This window comes from Mya arenaria, chromosome 8 (assembly GCF_026914265.1).
Source record: "Mya arenaria isolate MELC-2E11 chromosome 8, ASM2691426v1".
Taxonomy (NCBI): Eukaryota; Metazoa; Mollusca; class Bivalvia; order Myida; family Myidae; genus Mya; species Mya arenaria.
In genome coordinates, this window is record NC_069129.1 from 34,475,170 (window position 1) to 34,494,601 (window position 19,432).

The 19,432-nt window shown below is 36.5% G+C and overlaps 1 protein-coding gene across 5 annotated transcripts in view; it reads left to right on the forward strand.

The window, feature by feature from the left end:
* The window catches only part of LOC128242778 (dynein axonemal heavy chain 5-like), a 109,099-nt gene that overhangs the window by 8,061 nt on the left and 81,606 nt on the right, over nucleotides 1-19,432 (forward strand). The window contains exon 1 of one of the 5 annotated variants that reach the window (XM_052960096.1): nucleotides 6,125-6,402. The exons of 3 other annotated variants lie outside the window; for them this stretch is intronic. In XM_052960096.1, the coding sequence (XP_052816056.1) occupies nucleotides 6,325-6,402 (78 nt within the window). In that variant the 5' untranslated portion in view covers nucleotides 6,125-6,324. Of the gene's footprint in view, nucleotides 1-6,124; nucleotides 6,403-16,974; nucleotides 17,203-19,432 lie in introns of those variants that run through there. One more of the 5 variants, XM_052960093.1, reaches the window with a different exon arrangement.

A 19,432-nucleotide genomic window follows, 5' to 3' on the forward strand; every position in this document is an offset into this window, starting at 1 on the left:
ACATTGCTGTGATGTTCATGATTCCCGCCATTGTCGGCTTGCACAGTACACATTGCTGTGATGTTCATGATTCCCGCCATTGTCGGCTTGCACAGTACACATTGCTGTGATGTTCATGATTCCCGCCATTGTCGGCTTGTACAGTACACATTGCTGTGATGTTCATGATTCCCGCCATTGTCGGCTTGTACAGTACACATTGCTGTGATGTTCATGATTCCCGCCATTGTCGGCTTGTACAGTACACATTGCTGTGATGTTCATGATTCCCGCCATTGTCGGCTTGTACAGTACACATTGCTGTGATGTTCATGATTCCCGCCATTGTCGGCTTGTACAGTACACATTGCTGTGATGTTCATGATTCCCGCCATTGTCGGCTTGTACAGTACACATTGCTGTGATGTTCATGATTCCCGCCATTGTCGGCTTGTACAGTACACATTGCTGTGATGTTCATGATTCCCGCCATTGTCGGCTTGTACAGTACACATTGCTGTGATGTTCATGATTCCCGCCATTGTCGGCTTGTACAGTACACATTGCTGTGATGTTCATGATTCCCGCCATTGTCGGCTTGCACAGTACACATTGCTGTGATGTTCATGATTCCCGCCATTGTCGGCTTGCACAGTACACATTGCTGTGATGTTCATGATTCCCGCCATTGTCGGCTTGCACAGTACACATTGCTGTGATGTTCATGATTCCCGCCATTGTCGGCTTGCACAGTACACATTGCTGTGATGTTCATGATTCCCGCCATTGTCGGCTTGCACAGTACACATTGCTGTGATGTTCATGATTCCCGCCATTGTCGGCTTGCACAGTACACATTGCTGTGATGTTCATGATTCCCGCCATTGTCGGCTTGCACAGTACACATTGCTGTGATGTTCATGATTCCCGCCATTGTCGGCTTGCACAGTACACATTGCTGTGATGTTCATGATTCCCGCCATTGTCGGCTTGCACAGTACACATTGCTGTGATGTTCATGATTCCCGCCATTGTCGGCTTGCACAGTACGCATTGCTGTGATGTTCATGATTCCCGCCATTGTCGGCTTGTACAGTACGCATTGCTGTGATGTTCATGATTCCCGCCATTGTCGGCTTGTACAGTACGCATTGCTGTGATGTTCATGATTCCCGCCATTGTCGGCTTGTACAGTACGCATTGCTGTGATGTTCATGATTCCCGCCATTGTCGGCTTGTACAGTACGCATTGCTGTGATGTTCATGATTCCCGCCATTGTCGGCTTGTACAGTACGCATTGCTGTGATGTTCATGATTCCCGCCATTGTCGGCTTGTACAGTACGCATTGCTGTGATGTTCATGATACCCGCCATTGTCGGCTTGTACAGTACGCATTGCTGTGATGTTCATGATACCCGCCATTGTCGGCTTGTACAGTACGCATTGCTGTGATGTTCATGATACCCGCCATTGTCGGCTTGTACAGTACGCATTGCTGTGATGTTCATGATACCCGCCATTGTCGGCTTGTACAGTACGCATTGCTGTGATGTTCATGATACCCGCCATTGTCGGCTTGTACAGTACGCATTGCTGTGATGTTCATGATTCCCGCCATTGTCGGCTTGTACAGTACGCATTGCTGTGATGTTCATGATTCCCGCCATTGTCGGCTTGTACAGTACGCATTGCTGTGATGTTCATGATTCCCGCCATTGTCGGCTTGTACAGTACTCATTGCTGTGATGTTCATGATTCCCGCCATTGTCGGCTTGTACAGTACTCATTGCTGTGATGTTCATGATTCCCGCCATTGTCGGCTTGTACAGTACGCATTGCTGTGATGTTCATGATTCCCGCCATTGTCGGCTTGTACAGTACGCATTGCTGTGATGTTCATGATTCCCGCCATTGTCGGCTTGTACAGTACGCATTGCTGTGATGTTCATGATTCCCGCCATTGTCGGCTTGTACAGTACGCATTACTGTGATGTTCATGATTCCCGCCATTGTCTGCTTGTACAGTACACATTACTGTGATGTTCATGATACCTGCCATTGTCTGCTTGTACAGTACACATTACTGTGATGTTCATGATTCCAGCCATTGTCGGCTTGTACAGTACACATTACTGTGATGTTCATGATTCCCGTGCCATTGTCGGCTTGTACAGTACACATTACTGTGATGTTCATGATTCCTGCCATTGTCGGCTTGTACAGTACACATTACTGTGATGTTCATGATACCTGCCATTGTCGGCTTGTACAGTACACATTACTGTGATGTTCATGATACCTGCCATTGTCGGCTTGTACAGTACACATTACTGTGATGTTCATGATACCTGCCATTGTCGGCTTGTACAGTACACATTACTGTGATGTTCATGATACCTGCCATTGTCGGCTTGTACAGTACACATTACTGTGATGTTCATGATACCTGCCATTGTCGGCTTGTACAGTACACATTACTGTGATGTTCATGATACCTGCCATTGTCGGCTTGTACAGTACACATTACTGTGATGTTCATGATTCCCGCCATTGTCGGCTTGTACAGTACACATTACTGTGATGTTCATGATTCCCGCCATTGTCGGCTTGTACAGTACACATTACTGTGATGTTCATGATTCCCGCCATTGTCGGCTTGTACAGTACACATTACTGTGATGTTCATGATTCCCGCCATTGTCGGCTTGTACAGTACACATTACTGTGATGTTCATGGTTCCTGCCATTGTTGGCTTCTACCACACATATTCTGCTAATCCTACACAAGTACTGTGGGACATTTGAATGACTAAGTTAATTTCAGTTTTAATGATGTTTTTTTTTTAAATGAAATTTGACCAATATGTCATGATTTTGGTGAGACCTGAACCTAAACATCTTTGCGGTCCAGAGTCAGAAGCTTAACCAAATGAGCTATCTTAAATGACATGTACATGAATTTGATCTTAAAAAGTTTAAATATAGAAAACTATATCCCCGCAACAAGTAAATATGGTATACATAAGGTGAATGTGCCTGCTTGACAAAGCGTATATCATTTAGAGAACCTGTATATTGATTTGTACTCAAAAGTCCCATAGATATGAGTATCCTTCTTTAATAAAACGTTGAAGGTAGACTTAAATACTGTATTAATAATCAATAATCCAGCTCAAAAGAGAAAACCTAAATTATTAAACTGTGTTTATCATTACACATTACATCATGAAATAGTAATATTATGTTACCAAATACTATTCAATTTTCTAACTTCATTCTGCGTAAACAAATAATAATAAATTTGAGAGCCTGCTTACCAAATATTGCCAAATCTTTAGTTTTCTGCAAAATGCAATACTGCTGTTTAGAGTCTCAAGTACTCATTAAACAGTCCTTGAGATAACTGCATACCAAAAATAGGTTAAAGTTTTGTGTGCAAGCACACATAGGTTAATATCTCAGCAACTACTTGTATTGCATTGAGACTTGATACAATGGTACTCAACCATACAACGTGCTTACTTTACCAAGTTAGATAACTCTAGTTTGCATTTAATGCAAATAATAGGCCTTTATTATTTGACTTAGAAATTCTGGTTAAGGTTTTGCGTGCAAGCACACATAGGTTAATATCTCAGCAACTACTTGAGGTATTGCATTGAGACTTGATACAATGGTACTCAACCATCCAACGTGCTTAATTAACCAAGTTATATAACTCTAGTTTGCATTTAATGCAAATAATAGGCCTTTATTATTTGACTTAGAAATTCTGGTTAAGGTTTTGCATGCAAGCACACATAGGTTAATATCTCAGCAACTACTTGACGTATCGCATTGGGACTTGATACAATGGTACTCAACCATCCAACGTGCTTAATTTACCAAGTTAGATAACTCTAGTTTGCATTTAATGCAAATAATAGCCCTTTATTATTTGACTTAGAAATTCTGGTTAAGGTTTTGCGTGCAAGCACACATAGGTTAATATCTACTTAAATAACCAAGTAAGATAACTCTAGTTTGCATTAAATTTAAATAATGGCCCCTTTTTTATTCAACATAGAAATTCGGGTTAAGGTTTTGCATGTAACCACTTTTAAGTCAATCCTTCAGCAAATACATCATGTATTGCATTGAAACTTTACACACAGGCTCCCAACCATTTAACCTTCTTATTAAATCAAGTAAGATAAATCTTTCATATTATATAATTTTTGCCCCTTTATTATGCGACTTAGAAATTCTGGTTAAGGTCTTGCATGTTAGCACACATAGGATAATATCTCAGCAACTACTTGATGTATTGCATTGAGACTTTATATAATGGTATTCAACCACCCAACCTAATTGAATAATCAAGTTAGATAACTGTGTTTTGCAAATAATGGCCCTTTATTAATACACTTAAAATTCTGGTTAAAATTTTGCATGTAACCACATTTATGTTAATATCTCCACACATCATGTATTGCATTGAAATCTAATCTAACAGTGATCCATGCATGTTTCGCCAAAACTTTTCAATCCTTACACTGAAAAGCAGCGGAATAGTCGAGCGCGCTGTCTCTGTGACAGCTCTTGTTTATATTTTTAACCAAAGGGAAACCTTAAATTGTTATTAGAATGATGTACACCATTATCGGGGCAGGCCGGCATGAGGGTGACACCAAACGCACCTATGGTATAGAATAATTTTAGTTAGTTTGACAAATGGTGACCAAACTTGATATATAAGTTGAGTTTATTGAGACCTTTCATTGGATTGCATTTTGGCCTCTAGGATCAAGGTAAGGGTCACTGTTACTTAGCATAGAAAAGTGATTGGTACTGAATAAATTTAGTAAGGGTTGACATATTGCATCCAAACTTAGTATAAAGGAAGAATTTATAGAGACCTTTCAAGGGCTATGAGAGTTATGGTCAAGGTCACTGTTACTAAAAATAGGAGAATGGTTGGTACTGAATTCTTTAGTAAGTGTTGATATACTGTGACCAAACTTGGTAAATATGAGTTTATGGAGACCTTTTATGGAATTGCGTTAGGGGCCCCTAGGGTAAAGGTCAATGTCACTGTTTCTTAAAATAGACAACCATTTGGTACTGAATAGAAAAACAGTTAAACCTGAATTTCACAACGAAGGCTGAAGTTGTTTTGTCAATCACTGAAAACATTGTTTCTGCATTTTTTTTATTGAATAGACATGCAAATAATACATCATTATTATATTATTTACTAAGACAAAGCGGCGTATAGTTGAGCATGCTGTACTATGACGGCTGTGCTATGACAGCTCTTGTTTTAAATATTGGTTCACAGGCACCTTAAATTCGTGCAATTTTGACATAGGATATCTTTAATTTTTTTGTGAAACCAGGCTCTAGCTAAAAATTTCCAATTATACCAATTACTATTTTTTAATTCAGAAAGAACTATAAACCATGGTGTTTTATTTCATCAATAATCATTTCCATTAATTGAATGGAATTTTAATTATGAAAACATCCGTAATGGCATCCTCTTTTCAAACACTTTATTTAGGCATTCAGTAGCTTCATGGATTAGTGGATATAAATTGAAAACGTACATTAGAAGTCAGAGGTTTTTTTTCCATTTCATTGATGTATTGAAAATTTTATGTGCAATTCACTCAGGATCTGTAAAGGAAGTCTAAAGAAAGATGTTAAAGGGACTAAATGTTCACGTTTCATAAGTTCGGACATTCAAACAATTACATTTTGTGTAAAATGTGAATAAAACGTTTGTTGTGTATGAATGATAAAGCATCATGAAAAGATCAATTTAGAACTCATTTTTTAAGCAATATTAAACCAAAAATGGGTCAGAAAATGCAGAAAAGCCATAGTGACGCTTTTGAAAATTGAATCATTTAAATTAAAAAAAACATTGTTAAAATGTGTATCTTTGGTGTTTGTTCATAGAAGTCAGTATATTATCTCATTTTTAACAAAGTTTAAAAAAAAATGTTGCGAACATAAAATCTGTGAGTGAGTCCCTTTAAAGTAAGTGGGTTTGAATCATGATTTGCATCTCATATAAATATTGCTAGCTGAACCATAGATGTTACTAGGGATTTTGGTGAAACATTTAAACATTCCTTGCTTCTAGATTGATTCAGAAAGCTGCATTTGTTGGATGTTCCCTCATAAATTCTGTTGGAAACGGTATTGCTGAACTATAGGTTATTTTAAGACCTTTATAACATAATAGTTGTCACCTTTGATTCCTATTGAGTTGATGCAACAAAAAGAGTTTTATTCACTGATTATTGATGATTGTTATTGGAAAGTCTGGGTGACTTGTGTGTGAACTATATTGAGTATGTCTGGAGACGAGGAAAAGAAACAACAGTACAAAAGACGTCAGAGTGTCTTTGTCATTCCAGACAAGATTGTTAGGGTAAGTCATTTTTCTGTATCAAATCCTGATTTCTGTAACAGGCATAGTACTTATATGGAAATTAAAGTCAATGTGGTATCAAAATGTTATATCGTTTTTTTAGAAAAGAAAAGAGTTTGAAAATCCCATTGCCAACCACCTATTTTAGCCATGCCTGCAAGTAATGAAATCTTCAAAGAAGCTAATATTTATGTTTATTAAAAATATTTTTTATTAATTTTAATGATTTTTTTAAACTTCTGTAAAAAAAGGTAAGCTTATGAAAACAAAGAAGAAAATAGTAATGAAATATTTATGCTTCTGGATGGATTCCCTCAAAAAAACCTTGAAACCCTTAAAAGATTTGTAGTCCTGCTTAACAACATTGGCTTCAGCATTAAATTTGAAAAAAATATCAAGTGGAGGTTTTCATAAGGGGTGTGCTACCTAAAGGCAGCATGGGGAATGCCAATGTGTGATATGTGTTTGCCCATTTAGGTTGCAGGGATAGTGGCTATATGTGATATGTGCTTGTCAATTTAGGTAGCATGGAGAATGGCTATATGTGATATGTGCTTGCCCATTAAGGTAGCATGGAGAATGGCTATATGTGATATGTGCTTGCCCATTAAGGTAGCATGGAGAATGCCAATGTGTTATATGTGCTTGCCCATTTAGGAAGCATGGTGAATGCCTATGTGTGATATATGCTTGCCCATTTAGGAAGCATGGTGAATGCCAATGTGTGATATATGCTTGCCCATTTAGGAAGCATGGTGAATGCCAATGTGTGATATGTGTTTGCCCATTTAGGAATCATGGAGAATGGCTAAATGGGATATGTGCTTGTCAATTTAGGTAGCATGGAGAATGGCTATATGTGATATGTGCTTGCCAATTTAGTTAGCATGGAGAATGGCTATATGTGATATGTGCTTGCCCATTTAGGAAGCATGGAGAATGGCTATATGTGATATATGTTTGTCCATAAAGGTAGCATGGAGAATGCCAATGTGGGATATATGCTTGCCCATTTAGGTAGCATGGAGAATGGCTATATGTGATATGTGCTTGCCCATTAAGGTAGCATGGAGAATGCCAATGTGTTATATGTGCTTGCCCATTAAGGTAGCATGGTGAATGCCAATGTGTGATATATGCTTGCCCATTTAGATAGCATGGTGAATGCCAATGTGTGATATATGCTTGCCCATTTAGGAAGCATGGTGAATGCCTATGTGTGATATATGCTTGCCCATTTAGGAAGCATGGTGAATGCCAATGTGTGATATATGCTTGCCCATTTAGGAAGCATGGTGAATGCCAATGTGTGATATGTGTTTGCCCATTAAGGAAGCATGGAGAATGGCTATATGGGATATGTGCTTGTCAATTTAGGTAGCATGGAGAATGGCTATATGTGATATGTGCTTGCCAATTTAGGTAGCATGGAGAATGGCTATATGTGATATGTGCTTGCCCATTTAGGAAGCATGGAGAATGGCTATATGTGATATATGTTTGTCCATAAAGGTAGCATGGAGAATGCCAATGTGTGATATATGCTTGCCCATTTAGGTAGCATGGAGAATGCCAATGTGGGATATATGCTTGCCCATTAAGGTAGCATGGAGAATGCCAATGTGTGATATATGCCTTCCCATTCAGGTAGCATGAAGAATGCCAATGTGTGATATGTGCTTGCCCATCTAGGTAGAATGGCGAATGCTATTGTGTGGTATGTGCTTGCCTATAATAGGGGAGTTTTTTCTTACAAATTACAATTAGGTGATGTGAACATGACCAAGCTGTAGCTGGCACAGAGGATGCCAGTGAGTGATGTGAACATGACCAAGCTGTAGCTGGCACAGAGGATGCCAGTGGGTGTTCACAGTAGGTGATGTGAACATGACCAAGCTTTAACTGGCACAGAGGATGCCAGTGGGTGATGTGAACAAGACCAAGCTGTAACTGGCACAGTGGATGCCAGTAGGTGATGTGAACAAGACCAAGCTGTAACAGGCACAGTGGATGCCAGTAAGTGATGTGAACAAGACCAAGCTGTAACTGGCACAGTGGATGCCAGTAGGTGATGTGTACAAGACCAAGCTGTAACAGGCACAGAGGATGCCAGTGGGTGATGTGAACAAGACCAAGCTGTAACTGGCACAGTGGATGCCAGTAGGTGATGTGTACAAGACCAAGCCGTAACTGGCACAGTGGATGCCAGTAGGTGATGTGAACAAGACCAAGCTGTAACAAGCACAGTGGATGCCAGTGGGTGATGTGAACAAGACCAAGCTGTAGCTGCTGGCACATTTTCTGCCAATGGGTGATATGTAATGCTACGTTTACACTATGTTCCCAGCAGCCACGGCAGCCCCGTTTGCCTGAAACGTATTGCGCCGTGGGATTTTGGCCATTTTTGTCTCCATAAACAAGTTTTGTTAGGTTGTGCTAAGTTTCCTCACTTTTTATCAAGGTAACCGTGACAAGCCAAAAAGTGGTTCATCCAAGCCCCACTAACGTCTGGGCGCGGTCTACCAGGGATGCATGTACGTTGCGTCCCGGTCCGATACATTCTGATGGGATCCCTCACGTTGTTCACGTCTTCATCCAGGTCGGATGCGTTTTCCACGTTTGGCCTCCTATGCATCGAAAGCAAACACCGCAGAGCTTTGGATTACGTTTGTGTCCATGGTATAAAGAAAATCCCCCAAGCAACAGCAATCACTGTATCAGAATACTTCGACAAGTAAACATGAATTCCCAAGATGAAGAAGATTTTGTGATTTCACCGCAAATGAAATGTAATGAAAAGGCTATCGTCCACCCTAGCTTGCCGTGAAAACCGTGACAAAATGAAGCACAGCGTGACAAAACTGGAAAGGAACTTCAGATGCCGGGGATTACATATGATTCCCGCCCCCCTACGGACAATTTATAAGTTGTGTAAAGGCCTATTATGTACTGTCACAAACTGTCGCGTACTGTCACGTGTCATAGGGGCCAAAAAGAGGTTCATCCAAGGCCCACTAACGTCTGGGCGCGGTCTACCAGGGATGCATGTACGTTGCGTCCCGGTCCGATACATTCTGATGGGATCCCTCACGTTGTTCACGTCTTCATCCAGGTCTGATGCGTTTTCCACGTTTGGCCTACTATGCATCGAAAGCGAACACCGCAGAGCTTTGGATTACGTTTGTGTCCATGGTATAAAGAAAATCCCCCAAGCAACAGCAATCACTGTATCAGAATACTTCGACAAGTAAACATGAATTCCCAAGATGAAGAAGATTTTGTGATTTCACTGCAAATGAAATGTAACGAAACGGCTATCGTCCACCCTAGCTTGCCGTGAAAACCGTGACAAAATGAAGCACAGCGTGACAAAACTGGAAAGGAACTTCAGATGCCGGGGATTACATATGATTCCCGACCCCTACGGACAATTTATAAGTTGTGTAAAGGCCTATTACGTACTGTCACAAACTGTCGCGTACTGTCACGTGTCATTGTGTTTACCCCGTTTTACTACGACCTACTACGTTTCTCATCCACACCGTGGCTGCCGTGGCAATTTTTTTGACAGTTTAAAATTCTGGCCCGGCATGTAGGCTATAACGGTCTGTCACGTTTGCATATCTCGTTCCCCCGCGCTGTCTCACGTTTTTCCCGTTTTCTCCACGGTGGTCTGAAACGGGACTGCCGTGGCCACCGGGAACATAGTGTAAATGTAGCATAAATGACCAATATAAGTTGTAGTTAGCCAAAAGTACTTTAACTGTTGATTATTGATTGCCACTGAAGAACTTTTGAGAACAGTCTGATCAAGTAGTAATCTGCTGAAATGCCAGAAAAAAAAGTTTAAAACACCCTTTGGCCAGTCAAAGTTTTGCCATATTTAGACCTTAAATTTAAGGTTGTTGTGTTTCCTTTAAAAGGTTTACTTAAATGTTTTCTTGTACTCGCTTTATTTCAAATTAATAGTTAATTTATATTGCTTTGGATTCTGGAAAAGAAAACATGCAACTTTATGAAAAAAGCTAATTGCTTGTATTAAATGGAGTTAAAGTATGTTGTGTGAATGAAATGTTATGAAAGTTGTGTGTTTTTAAAGAGTATATTGCAGTGTGCCTGCAAGACTGTAGTAACTACCTGTAATTACAGAAGGACATAATACAGTGTTGTATGCATCCTTCGATAGATGGATTGTTTTTGCCAAGATCTGAGCTAAACAGGATCTGTGTCAGATTATACGATGTTTATGGAAGTTGGTTAATCTGTTCGTATGTTTGTCATCCATCTTTCCACAAAAGGTTCATTGAAAAAGATGTCAACAGAAGAATTCCTACTATTGCCCGGTAGCTGATATAATATAAGACAAAGATAAGGGTTCGATTTTTCATGATATCCTGTTGATTTTTGCTTATTCTAAGACAACGTCATTACGTAGGTTTGCCTAATCTTAAAATTTAGGCCATATGTCAATAAAAAGTTGGCAAGTTGATACCCAAAAATATGCGTATTTGCAGATGGATACTCGTGAACTAACTTTTTATGTGGATTTCTTTTTGTTTAGTTTTTATTTAGATGTGAAAAAGGAGGGTGTTTAAACAACATAAGAATTGTTCTTTACCGCTAAATTATGCATGCTGAATAATGAAGTCAGAAAGAAACATTTAATTTGTGGATTTCCAATTATTTAAATTTTATTCAAACTTTATAGTAAATAGAAATTTCAAACGGGAATATATTCTCATTATTTGTATATTACTCTTATCCTTAATGTGAATGAAAAACAATAGGAGTTGTTTTTTTTATTAGATGACATCTTTATTTTTCTTTCAATTATGCTTGCTGAATGATTATTGGTCAACATTAAAAGTTTGACATTTTTCTTTCTAAGCAACAAGTTCCTAAGCAGGTTAAAGAGATTTATTGCTTAAAAACTGTGTTTCATAGGTATTGATGAATTCTATCAATATTAAAGTTACAAAGACAGAAATACAGTGGTAATTGTTTGCTTTTCAAACACATATATCATAATTGTTCTTTCATTTGTCAGATGGGTGTAAATCAGGGATTGGTTCTTCACTCTGTCTTATCAGTAATTTATGGAAGAGTGCAAAAGAGCACAATTGCTCTTGATTGAAAAACATATATATGCTTGTCATTGCTGACTGGATTATTCTAATCTTAAAGATGCAATAAAACTTTTTTCTAGTTTAATATGTCCAGAGGTTTCTTCTTTAAATATACAGAGATAAAAACATACAAAAAAAACCCTTCTATTTCATTGTAAATTATTTAAAATTTCAATAAGTTTTGGTTTAGTTTGGTTGAGTTTTCTTCAACTATGGAACTGGTTTACACTTGCAGTGTTTCATTTTCTCCACCCATTGTAATTTCATGTTTTTGATTTTATTAGCAGAGAAGTGAAAATATTTATGTGAATCTCCAAACTGTTTTCTTATTTATTATATAAAAATATCTTTATGGAATTGAAAATGTAATAGAATATGAAAATGGAATGAACTAATACATTTTACGATTTGAAATACTGGAGGCTTAATTGTTGATAATGAGTCAAGAAAAACGGACTCGTAAAATCAGCTCTGCGCTACAGGCCCCAAATTTTGGGGATGGACAACTTTCTACAATAGACGAATCCCGTCCTTTGAGAAAAGTTAGTCAGGATGCAACAGCTGCTGGTAGAAAAGTTAGTACGGAAAAAGGACTGGGGAAGTTCGATAGGCGGCGAATCAGTTCTGAAAATAAGGATGGTGCTGGACGAAAAGTTAGCACGTTTAACGTTACTGGGAGAAAAACAAGCACCTACGTGCAGCCTGAGAGACTAATGGCTATGCAGGTGAGGTTATTTGAATCTGTTTCAGAGTTCAGCCTTATTTTTGCACTGATTAACTGTGATCCAAGAGTTTCTGATGTATTGTCATAGGAAGACTAAAAAAGAATGGGGCCATCTTATCAATATTTGTGAGACAAAATTTTTTGTAATATCAAGAATTTTAAAGTGGAACAAGTTCTATAAATTAAGTTATACAAATTTCAAAATTACTCGACTCAACTCAATATTCTTTTATTATATCACAGTTTACATTTAAGTAAAAGCATGTGAAAACGCAATATATATATGTTAACACAGGTATAGATATGTGGGTTAATGGCGGCTTCACAACAGGTTTAGAGTTTATCATTATACAAAACAAATAAAATTAGTACGGGGAATGTGGTTAGTTTAAATAGTATTATTTTTTTATGACAAAACAAATTCATTTATTTGAATTAGGATACAATATAATCGATATAGTTATGAGATATCAAATGAAAAACTATAAAATACATGATCAGATTCGTTTAATAGTGATTAACTAAGATTTTAACAAAAATTGCTGTTTTCCGGTATCTGGGTTCTTACAATTTAAAACTTCACTAAAGTGTAAGACATTAGGTCTTGAGTAAAAACGACTACTTACGTATTTTTTTCTGGTAGGATATAAAAAATGTAAGTAAATAGTGCAGTTCGTCACCGATATCGTTTAGATTACAAAACGTACACTTTCTATTGACATGTGGTATAGCATTCTGTCTCCATCTACCGACTTTGATAGGGAATTTATGATTACTAGTGCGGAAATGCAAGAATGTAAAAAGTAGAGATTTGGGTAAAATATTAAGGTACTCCTCAAATTTAATATCAGACTTAAACAGAGAATACATTTTACCCTTAGATGAAAGATTAAATTGTTCAAAAGAGGTTTGCTGAAATTGGTCTACAAGGTTAGATTTCACAAGTTTACTGACATGTTTTACAGGTACTCTTGTTTGGTTATGCCAATCGTATGAATAATCCGACTAATGACAATTAACCAAAGCACGGTTTACAAATTCCAAAATTACTAATGACAATTAACCAAAACATGGTTTACAGTGTTGTATGCAATTCACCTTGGTCTCATTGGCAACTTATGACGCCTCGATGCGAGATGTAAAGTTTTATTCTCATCTCTGCTGACTCTTTTGTCCAGGATTCGTTTGAAATTATTATGGATATTTGGATAGATATGTTGTTGAACATACTTCAACACGGTGTTGTTGCAAGGTTTATGCAAAAGATGTGTTACCAGGGCACATACCCAGTGTAGGCCCGTAGGCGACATTGGCATGAACACTGGAATATAATTTGTAGACTGTCCACATTTGGATATTTTGTATCCATAGGTGAACAAGAGTCAACATTGACTAACAATCTTAAGGTTTCATGAGATATATTTTCACTTTACTGAAAGTAGAATATAATGTAATCGAATAATAGTAAATGGGTGCTCAATAATGATCATCCATTGTCAGTTTCGTAGAACTTAATTATTTTATAAAATACAGGTGTATAGTATAGTTTTGTTGGGTCATAACATCATATATCTAAATTGGTGCTATGAATGTACAGACATGATGTTTTGACCTACGTTTATTTTATGAAATATAGAAGACATAAAGTCATTGAAATTAATATAAATAATTTGTTTATACTGATATTTAGTGTTGAAGTCCATTTTTGGTTATTTTCGGTTTCCTGGCCTTAGAAGTTGCAAGAATAAATAGTATGTATGAGGCTATCAAGGGAGTTAATTGAGATAAATATTTTTGAAATGTTCAGAAGAGTTGTGCTTGTTGTCTCCCTTGTTGCTGGGACTTTCACTTTGTTTATTTACATAATTGCCCCTAGCAACCAGTTGTATATTTGGTTATTGAATCAAGGGTATTATAAAATATTGGAAACCCATAAAGCAATGATAAACGACAAAGGTGAAATTCTATACACATATCTTACAGTATGTACTGAAAGTAGATTTCAAGGAGGTCTTACAACTTGACCCTTTCAAATTTTATTGGTCTTCAATAGTTTACTTGTGGTACATTTCTTATAAAGAAAATTAATCAGCTTCATGTATAAGCTAATCAGAGTTGTCAAGATAAACATATCAATGGACTTACATACTGGGTACCACTTATAACTTGAACAAATCAAGAAATACATCCACTGAAACGCTTCATTGGCTTGTGCAATATAATGTTAACTTAAAATGAAAAAGATGTAAAAAGAAATCCACACTTTTATGAACTTGTGAAGTACCAGGGCTTTTTCTGCCCATTTTGGGAAAAAGACCCTAGACATTTTGGGAAATTTTGCATCTTGAAAATGCGGAAATTGGGAAATTTTACAGCGAAAAGAAAAAGCTGTCTAGTCTCCTGTGAATTAGGAAATGATTTAATATTAGTTTATTTTCTCTTTAAAAGACCCACAATGGCTGAAATATCAATCCTTGGGGTGTAAATATCTATTTCAATCAATAAATAATTTCATATCTCTGAATGTGATGAAAATCAATGATTTCTGAGTTCAAGTACCAAAAAAAACTTCACATCACATAATTTATTAGACTGTTGAAAATGAACCAGTACAGGTATAAAGAATTTCTAAAAAAAATTTTTTTTTTTTTTTTTTTTTTTTGGATTGGGATTTTTTTCTGAAGATTGGGAAAAATATCTTATATTTTGCTTTGGGAATGGGTCCGATAGTCGGACCCGTGGGTACTATAGAAAAAGCCCTGAACTGTACCCAATTTATTTTTCCACTGATAGAAAAATAGATGGTCAATGTCATGGCTATAACTTTAAAACTTTTGTGATGTGTTTCCCCTACACCTGTCCCGTCAGCCCCTTTTGTTTTGAAAGTTCCCTTCCCAGTGTAACATTCTTGATATAATTTGTTTTGGTTTTTGCAACTATACAGTATAGAATGTAAGAATTTGAAATATTTTTAGGATATTGGGGTTGTCTTAAGAAAGCATGTCAACATATCTATTGTAGAGATGCATGAATAAATCATCATATATTTAATTATCAATACACCTTTATAAAATTATTCATCATGATGAGTCTTTTATTATTTTGAATATTTCTTTTTAAAGGTGCACAATATAAGTTGATGCAAAAATGATTTTTTTAATGCATGATTGTTTCATGCATGATTATGTTTTATTTTTTTCTTAAATGATCAAAACAATAAAATGTGTATGGATAAAAACATATTGGCAGCATTTTGGCAAGATTTTGAAAGGGGAATGTGAGGCAACGTAGCTATAAAAAGACATTTATAAGGGCTCATATTTTTTCATCTGTACACAAATCATATGTTTTTTTATTATTATTAAAGTCAAATGTGTTAAACATGATAATACATAAAATAAACAAATAAAAGTTTGCATCAGTTGTGTGCCTTTAAATGAATTTTCCATTATTCCGTTTCAAATCAAATTTCTTGATTAATGCTCAAAATTGTTTAAATAATTAAAATATCAAAGAATGAATTGTCTCAGAAATTGAAATTAAAGTTTGAAGTTTTATTTACCGTATACAGCATTAATTACTTTACTCACCATTTCAGTCTCATGTATATAAAATTATACTTTAATATTTGTACAAAGGTTTTTAATAGTACATTCCATGGTAAAATTTACTGTTCTAGTTAAGTGATGACATTATTACAAATTCAAATAAAAATTAGAAAATATCCTGGATTCTTTTTTTATAAATGTGAGTTACGGATTATATTAGATTCAGGGCTCAATTCCAGAATTTGATTCAACTCTGCATCACAGTGAAATTGTACTAGTTAATTGCTATTTGCTTGTATTACAATGATTGTTTGATAAAGTTCAACGTAGTTTGATTAAAGCTAGATACATAATAATGAACAATGCATAATTGACCAAACAAATGAAATATTAACATTCTCCTGGGATGCATTGTCCAGGAGGAATTACCCCAGGAACATGTTATTATTGCACATGTGGGGGCAGGGGAACATCCAGTAATCAAAGATTAATGAACTTTTGAAAGTCTGGATGCTTGTTCTCAGTTCTTCTCTCATTTACCTGCAATTCTTGTAACTACACAGTTACAATATGTAATGCAAAGTGTTCCTTTCTTGATGTATAAGACATAGTGTCATATTTGATTTTGTCATGGCGTAAGATTTAGCAAATGAATATCGACAATCATACTAGTTTGTGGATTATTTTTTTCTGCTGAATTTTGTTATGAACAAGAAACACAATATTCTTGTTGCTGAAATCTTATGTTTTTCACAGTGGTTTTAAATGTCAAGACTATTTGTAGCGACAGGGAAAGAAATATATTTTATAGCACATAATAGTATTTGTAAGTATTAGAGGATATTTTTGTCACTTTGTATTATGGTCCAGGATAAAAAATAAAGACATGTTTAAGATTTGTAATCAACTATGGGCTGAAATAATTCTTTGTGTCTTTATGCAGATTATGGTTTGGATTAAGGTGTATTAATTAACTGACTACAATACCTGTTTTGGATTATCTTCTTAAAATGGATTGTTAGGTAGATACGTCCAACATGTGTCAGCATTGGCTGATATTGTCTTTTTTACTGTGAATGTTTTAGTTCCATATTTAGTTATGACATTTGTTAAAACTTTGGGAAAAAAGAATGCTATTTACAACTCAAAGGATCTATGAAGAAAAACAACTCTTATAGGAGTGTATTGAAAAAAAGCAATTGAATGAATATTAAAAAATAAAACCTAGATAGTAAGAAGTTTTCTTTTCCAAAATGGAATAATTCGTTATAGCTAGAAGGGATAATTATTTCCAAGAATGTTGGCGAAGTTTAAGAAACTTGCAAGAAAGGCTAGCGCGGATGGGTTGGGTAGTGCACGGTCCTCCATTGTCCGCACGGCGTTAGTCATCGGAGATGTTCAGGTATTTTACATATGTTAAGTTTGTTTTGTTTTTCTTATCCCATCCCATATAGCTTGATTGTGTAGAAAGCTTATATCTTATTGAATCACAATAGAGTTCATTTCCTGGGTAGAAACCAGTACACGCTATTACAACTTATATTAATCACTCTCGTTTGCACGATACTGCGTGAGAGTGTGGTCTTGTGCTGTGGGGGAAACCAGAGTATCCGGAGGAAACCCAATTGTCCGGCTTGGTGACCACTAACCACTAACCAAACTCACATGCACCCAGGTCGGGAATCAAACCCGGGTCACCTTGGTGAGAAGCGAGTGCGCTAACCACTGCGCTAACCAATGTTACAGTTGATTACTCCTCCCTTAATGTACACAGTATAATCAGTGGCTTATTATAAAGAACTTGGGACACAAAAGCACAGAAACTCAAAATTTGTCATTCTTAGGTACCAGACTCTCAAAAAATGTTATTGTATATGTTATACAGAGTTCGGAAAGGAAATGAAGGCCTATTCACTTCTGAGGAGGAGAAGGTGAATATTATTCACCCTCGGTACTGTTCTCCATTTTATCCACGAAAAAGTGTTCCTTGCGAGGCCAATACCCACAGCCTCCTCAGTACCAAAATTCAAATGTTCCACATGAGTTTTGAATTAAAAAATACAACGCCCCCTCAACCCATGTTTTATGTGAGAATCTAAAAAAAATTCCCTGCTGATCTGATTTAATACTACTGTTGTAATGAACTTAGTATTTCACGGTTTTGAAAGATCAAATAATCATGGCTTTTGCTCTGCCCAAAACAACCAAGTAAATTTTATCTAAATGCAACATCTATGGCCTGTCTCATTAAAGAAAAGCTGTCTGCCACTGCCAGCAACTTGGGGTATTCTTTTAACTAAGTATCACATGGAACTAACTACTGAAGAGGCAAGCTGTTTACACCCTGTATAGTTTGCACTGGCTTCACTGTAACTGGCCAATTGAATTGTAGTTTAAAATTATATTTGTTTCAATGACAAACAAAATGCTTTAAAGCATTGAAACAGACTTTCTCAAGCCACCGCATTGTCGCCTTAGTGCAAAGTGGGATGAGCAATGAATATACTACTGTTTGCATATCTCAGCAAATAGTCGCTCATCAATCATTTAAACTTCATCACATCCATGTATGGTGAGGAGGAAGATGGCGGTCTAGTGGTAAAAGTGTCCGCCTCTTGCCTTAAAGGTTAAATGTCAGTGTGATTCCATTTAGGGGCACATTGTCAAACAATAAATAGAAACACCATCAAACAGACATGCTGTCTTCACATGAATTACTTCATCTAAGGACAGACTGCATTATTATTCTATGTATATAAAATATAACAATTTATTATTGATTATAAGCAAATTATGTTTTGTCCAATGGGATGACAGTATTTATTTGGACTTAGATATTTTAGGTAATTCAGTGTTAACCTTTGATAGATATTTAGCTGGGTAAATCGGTTAGTAGACAAAACATGCACTGGTTAATCCTTTTAATATGCATTTATCTTATTGAATTGGACAATTGCCTGACCATATTTGATTTGAAATATGTGTATACAGTATAAAATAATGCATTTAAGCAAAGATAATTTACCTTTATATGCATTGGCTTAGCTCCATGATGGAAACTGTAGGGTTGACCGGAAAGGAGGACTAAAACAAAAACCAGGACAGTCTAAAAGACAGGGCGTAGCTATGCCCCCGCTATTCATATTTACGCCCCCACGCCTCCCCCTTCCCCTCCCATGTTCTACTTGTAGCAATTCAGCTAGTCAGTGGTTGTCAGGGAAGTGTTTCCGTGTATGTGTCTTACATGTCTTCTTGCAATCATCTGTTTAATGTTAGCTTGTACAGGCTGTTTCTAATTGTCGTGCATTGGGGGAATTCAAAATGACTTAGAACAAAATGTTCAGTTGGTTGGTGACCATGATAAGGCAATGTGTCAAATGCAAAACATCTTGGCCATGCAATGTGGGATCTATAAGTATAACTTGGAGCAAATGTTGGTCATGAGAAGAAGGTATGTCATGTACATGACCCATGAATGTAGGTCAAAGGTCAAGGTCATACTTATATGTAAGGTTGTTTTAATGTCTGTCTTGTTTGACATCATTGTCATACATCAACTTTCCAATAGTTACATTCTTTGTGAAAGAATTATTCTTCTCAGAACTGTTCCATGATTGTGACAGTGGAAGACT